Here is a 6,000-nt window from a genome sequence, read left to right as displayed (position 1 = left end):
AGAACCTAGGAAAGACTGTTGTAAAAGCAGAGGAAGACCCCAGCATTTTGGAAACTGCAGTACCGTGGGACGACCACCAATGGCAGCAACAGCTGTGCAGTGGAGCCAGTCCGAGTTTAAGAGACATCTGTGTGAGCTGTTGTAGCATGGGGGCCAGCTTGTTTGTTGGGGTTTCTGTCCCGCCCGGTACCCCACAGTCGGAACTCCCAAGGAAAATCACACACAGGACTCCATAAGATTATGAACTGATTGGCCCTTAGCTCTGGCGACTTATTAGCTCTTATAACATATATTACCCCATTATCCTTATCTATGTTAGCCACATGGCTCAGTACCTTTTTCAGCTGGGCAGGTTACATGCTGTCTCTTCGGTGGTCTGCACAGGAATGGCTGAGGGAGCTTTCTGTTTCCCAGAATATTCCTGTTCTCATTGCCCCGCCTCTACTTCCTGTCTGGTTGACCCACCTATACTTCCTGCCTGGCCAATCAGCGTTTTATTAAAATACATGATTGACAGAATACAGACAATTCTCCCGCACCAAGCTGTGAATGGCAGAGCCAGAGAAGTATGAGCCTGCTGGTCTTTGGCGGCCAGAGAATCATGAGTAAGTCCCGGATGTCGAGCACCGAACTCTTTACACTATTGAACTTTGGTGTTGTTTTGAATTGATTGTGACTGTGCCCTGGTTCCTCCCTCTTAGAGTAAGGACGTATTTAGCTTGGTTTTTTGATTTTTATGGGAGCCTGCAGTTATGAGACCTTGGATATTTTAGAGAAACTTTGGAATTTTAGAGATTCTTAGGATATTTTAGAGAGGCTTTGAACTTTTAAAAGAAACCTTGGGTATTTTAAAGAGACTGAACTCATAATGTGTTTGAATTTTTAAGGACTGTGGAAGTTTTCAAAGTTAGAATGTTTACTAGGAGTCATGGTGCACACCTTTAATCCTAACACTCAGAATGCAGATGAAGGCAGATCTCTGCGGGTTCCAGGCCAGCCAGGACTACATAAAGAGATCCTGTCTCAAAAAAAAAAAAAAAAAAAACCAAAAAACAGAAAACAAAATGGGAGTGTTTATATTATGGTATTAATATGATGCCATCTTAGGGACAAATGAAAAAAGGAAAGTTCCAGTCCAACAGTGATGTGCTTGTGTGTCAAGCTGACAAGGGACCAACTGTACCGGCCTGTTTTGTGTCGGCTGGACACAGAATCATTTTGGAAGAGGAAACTTCAAATGAGAAGATGTCCCCCACTACAAGACTGGTACGTGGGCAAAGTCGATGGAGCTTTTTCTTAGTTGATGATTGTTGTTGGAGAGCACGGCTCACTGAGGGCAGAGCCTGAATACCCCTGGGCTGGTGGTCCTGGGTGCTATAAGAAATCAGGCTGAGCAAGCCTAGGGGAGCAAGCCAGTAAGCAGCATTCCTCTGCTTTGGAGCCTTCCTCTTTCATGCCCTGAATGCCTGCCCTAATTTCCTGCGGTGATTGGCTGTGATGTGCTCCTGTCAGCTGAAATAAGCCTCGCCAAGTCGTTTTGGGTTATGGTGTTTTATCACAATAGAAACCCCACCTAAGACACCATCCATCTATGTCTGCACTCACCCATCTATGAAGGTATGTGTCAATCACTCCTATCCTACCCATGCACCCAGGTACTCATCCATCCCCCTGCCCACCGACCACTTCATTCATCCATGCGTTCATGTATGCATACATCCGTCATACATCCATCATTGCAACATCCACCTGGGTACCCACTCATCCAGACGAGCACCACTGTTCATACTCATTTGGAGGCAGACACATCAGAATATACTCTTATACCACGGAGTATAAGAATGATAATAATTTCCAGGCTGAGGATGTTGAAAATTTTGTCCGAATTCACACAGGCAAGGATAGCTGAGCCTGGCTGTACCCACAGATAACCAGGCCCTTAAGCTGTCCTCGCTCTGGAGACTTCTGTCTTTTTTTTTTTTAACCAATCTCAACCCAGCCCTATTTAGAGAAGCTCCCCTCAGCAAAAGCGAGTCTCCACCTTGTTCCACAAATAGTTGTGGGGGGATTTTGGAGTCAAACCTTAACCATATCTTCTTCAAACGGCGAGGTCAAATGAACCTATCAGTGGTTACAGGCCCGCAAGAATGCCTAGGCGATGTCGCTTCCCAGATGCTGCCGGCAGAGGGCAGCACGACGCTGTGCCTCAGACCCTCTGCGCTAAGTTTAGCAACCTGGTGTTCTGTTTTGGGGAAACTAAGGCATCAAAGCAGGTCGGGTCCCATCTACCAAGTGGGTGGGGAAGCACCCACTTTTCTCGGCCACACACCTCATGGAGAATCCCAGAGCCAATCCTATCTTGGGCCTTCGGATCTGACTGGACGTGAGATAGGGTGGGAATCCCAAAGCCCCAGGTGGAGAACACGTGGGGATGCTCTCGCTGCTCCAGCCCCCGGTTGCAGCCACACAAATCTTTGTCTCGCTAACCGATTCCAAGACTGAGACTGTTGGCAGTGATGGGTGGAGTGGTCGCCACACTTCCAGGCATGGTGGGGAACCCCCAAGTTATCTCAAGTCCAGGTCCAGCTGCAAGCGTCACTCCCTGTTGCCACCAGGTGGCAGCATCCGCCAGCCAAGCAGCTCTGCTCACTCCCGCCATCGGGCCAGCACAGCTCCCGGCCCACTAAGTTGTGCGATGTCCTGAGTTTCAGGAGACTGTGGTGTGGGACTGCTACTGCTGTTTGATGTCTGTGCCTCAGTTTCCCTGCTCGAGGTGTCCAAAGTCTCCTTTCTACAGAGTCCTCCAACCCAAAACGTTCTGCACAGCTGCACCTGCCGGCTTCTGAACCTGGGGCCCAGGAGCGGCTCTCTCCTGGGTCGTGGCAAAAGTTCAGAGGATTTAAAGAGATTAAAAGGGGATTAGGGACAGGGAAGATAACTTCTGAGCTCGAGGTTACTGGCCGAGCTGAGCTAGGTAGGCCTGAGGACGAACCCCTCTTTTACCCTTCCATATTTCCACACCAAACAACTGGGTACTGGATAACCCTTAAAGACTAAGCGCTCTTAGTCTATTCCCTTGTCATAATGGCTCCATTTGATGCTATCCAAAGCCGAAGACACTAGGAAACCTGGCTTGGGCTCCCCAGTAGGTATCTGGTTACTAGCTGGGTCCGCTGAGGTAGGACAGCCTTGACAGGCAGGGTCCCTGCTACCCACTTGTCCAGGATAGAATCAAGCCCGACCCATCCAGAATGTGCCAGGCACCAAGGCTAAGTCTAACTTCCCACGCTGGTTGATCAACAGGAATCAGATCCCTCATTAGACAGCCCTGCAGAGTGGGACAGAGAATCCTCATCCTGGAATTCTCCAGGGACACCTTCTGATACCCTTCTCTGAGTCTCTGTCATGGTTACACTCTTAATGGTGGGAAAGTTAGTGTGCCGACCAGTGTTGAAGTCCCATGCTCTGCTTGCGCTCTACAGTGCGAGTGCTGGAAAGATCTTTCACTGGAGTTTGCTGGGCAGGCAGCGATGCCTGATCGGGGGTGTGGCCCTGGAAGCCCCCAAATGAGTAATGTCGAGGGGGAGGATGTCTGCACTTAGAAAGGAAATGGTGGTGGGTGGTCTTTGCGTCCTCGACTAGAAACTGGAAACCAAGTGACCACCAGGCCCTGCAAGAGTAGTTACTTAGCCCCCGCCCCTACCCCCACCCTCACTGGATCAGAGGAGCGCAGGTGTCTCTTCAGAGCCGCACCCTCCCCCCTCCCTCCCCCTTCCCACGCAGTCCTGGGAGGGCGATCGGAAGGGAGCTGGCCTGGGGAGGGGGGGCTCGGGGTTAGATGCGTTCGTGTGTCACGGGGGAGGGAGGAGAAAAGGGAGGGGAGAGCCAGGGAGCGCGCGCGAGAGAGCGCGCTGTGAGCGAGGAGGGCGGGCGGGAGGCGGATCCTTCTACCTGGGGCGCGCTCGCCTGCTCGCAGCTCGCTTGCCGGGGCGCGAGTCACCTGGGGAGGCGGACAAGTGCGGACACATTGGCCGCCGCGGCGCACCGCGAGGCGCGCACGGCCCCAGGCGGCTGAGCCCAGTGGAGGCAGCGTCCGCCCACCCACCCGCCCACTGTGTCCGGCCCCGGCCTGCGCTCGCAGAGCCCCACGGTCACTCCGCTGGGCTCGGAGGTCGCGGTTCCCAGCCCGGGACACTCCCCCGGGCGCACGGGGCGGCTGCGGCGCCCTGGGCTCACCATGGTGGCAACGCGTGCCGGGTGCCCGCGCGTCGCCCGCCGCCCGAGCCGAAGTGCCGGCTGAGCGTGGTCCTCTCACAGTCCCCTGGCCCCTGCCCGGCCCCTGCCCGCCCGCGCGTCCCCTCCGGCCGCAGCTGTCTATGGCGCAGCCCCCCTCCCTGGATCATGCACAGAAACTTTCGAAAGTGGATCTTTTACGTGTTTCTCTGCTTTGGCGTCCTCTACGTGAAGCTCGGGTGAGTATTCTTGTGGGCGGGGGCGGCAGACGGGGAGCCGGCAGCCTCGAGAGCCTCCTCCAGCGGACCTGGGGACCCGAGTTGTGGGGGGGAAGGGCGTTTCTCGGAGCGACCGGTGTGTCCGGCCCACGCCTCAGCCTCGCAGACTCATCTGAGCCCCGAAACCCAGAAGTGCTCCCGAGGGGCGCGGAACCCAGGACGCAGCAGGAACAGCGCGGCCCGCGGACGGCCGCAGCGGGGCTCGCGGGTAGCGGCGAGCGTGCCGGGCGCGTACTTTCACCTGTTTGGGCTCCAGGCCCCGGGGGTGGGACGCGCCTTCCCTCCCCCGGGCTGCGCTGGGCGCCGAGCCCGGGCCGAGCGCTCGCCGCCCGGAGGGCGCGCCGGGCCGGGGGGCGGGGGGCATCCCGGGCGGGGGAGATCGGAGCGTGCACCCGCCGCGAGCGCGCAGGCCCCGCACCCTCCGTGGCCTTGCGTCTCTATCCATCACCCGGACATGTTGAAATTACCTTGACAACTCGTCCGGCTGGCTCAGGATGGGCCGCGGGGCCGGCGCGGCAGCCTCGGGCTCCGTCCGGGGCCCGCGCCCCCCGCCCGCCTGGGACCCTGCGCCCGGCCCCCTCTCGCCGCGCTCCCCCTGGCGCGGCCGGGCGGGCGGGCTCCAGGCGGGCCGCGCTCGCTGCTCGCCGCCGTAGCTGCTCCGAGTCGTATTTCCACATTCCTGAACCTAGCCGAGTCTTTACCTGTTGAGCCGCGATCTCCTTTAGACGGAATCTGTCTCGGCCTCCCCATATTGGGGGTGGAGGGGCAGTGTGACCGAACGGGGCGCAGTGCACCTCGCAGGCGTTAGTCACTCTTGGCGGCCCAGGCCAGACCCCCACCCCCACCCCAGCACCTGCGGGCATCTGTGCCCCGCCGCGCCCCGCGCTCCTACTATGCGCCGCCAGGCCTCGGAGGCCAGCCTCATCTTGGCCCTGGGAAGGCCAGTGACCGACCAGACCTGTAGGAGGGGTGGGTTCCGGCACCTGAGAGACTGGCTTTCCAGGCGAGAGGTAGAAACAGTAGCTGCAGATCAGCACCCCTCCCAGCCCTTTGCACCTCCGCCATCTTACAGGTGAAGAAATTGAGGCCCAGAGAGGGGCAGGGACCAAGCCTGGTGGCCTCAGAGGCAGGATTGGAAATCCGGTCCTAGCCTTATTTCTGCAGACCTGGGCGGGAGTGTCTGCGGCTGCTGGTGGCTGTGTTTATTGTAGGTTTGTGTGAGTAGGCTGTGTCCCTGGGTGTTTGTTTATGAAGGTGAGGGGTGCTGGCTTTGAGCCTGCTGGGGGTGGGGGCGGGGTGGGCAGGCCATGGCTTCCCCGTACTCTCAGCGGCCTGCAATGATCTTCCTGGGCCGGTGAAGAGATTCACAGCCCTTTGGGAGAAGGCTCCAGGGTGATCCTAGCTACTGGCTCTGGCACCGAGGCCTTTGAGTTGGGTGCCTGACTCCACCGGCTCTGGTTTCCACTGCTGACCAGTCTCTTTTCGCCCC

The 6,000-nt window shown here is 57.2% G+C and overlaps 1 protein-coding gene across 1 annotated transcript in view; it reads left to right on the top strand.

Moving 5' to 3' along the window:
• The first annotated feature begins 3,992 nt into the window (after window positions 1-3,992).
• The window catches only part of Wnt7b (Wnt family member 7B), a 44,020-nt gene continuing 42,012 nt past the window's right edge, over window positions 3,993-6,000 (top strand). Inside the window, exon 1 of the mRNA XM_085678541.2 lies at window positions 3,993-4,472. Within this exon, the coding sequence (XP_085534667.1) occupies window positions 4,402-4,472 (71 nt within the window). The 5' untranslated portion in view covers window positions 3,993-4,401. The remainder of the gene's footprint in view (window positions 4,473-6,000) is intronic.

Source organism: Myodes glareolus, chromosome 19 (assembly GCF_982192425.1).
Source record: "Myodes glareolus chromosome 19, mMyoGla1.1, whole genome shotgun sequence".
Classification (NCBI taxonomy): domain Eukaryota; kingdom Metazoa; phylum Chordata; class Mammalia; order Rodentia; family Cricetidae; genus Myodes; species Myodes glareolus.
This window is presented reverse-complemented; position numbering and strand designations above follow the sequence as displayed.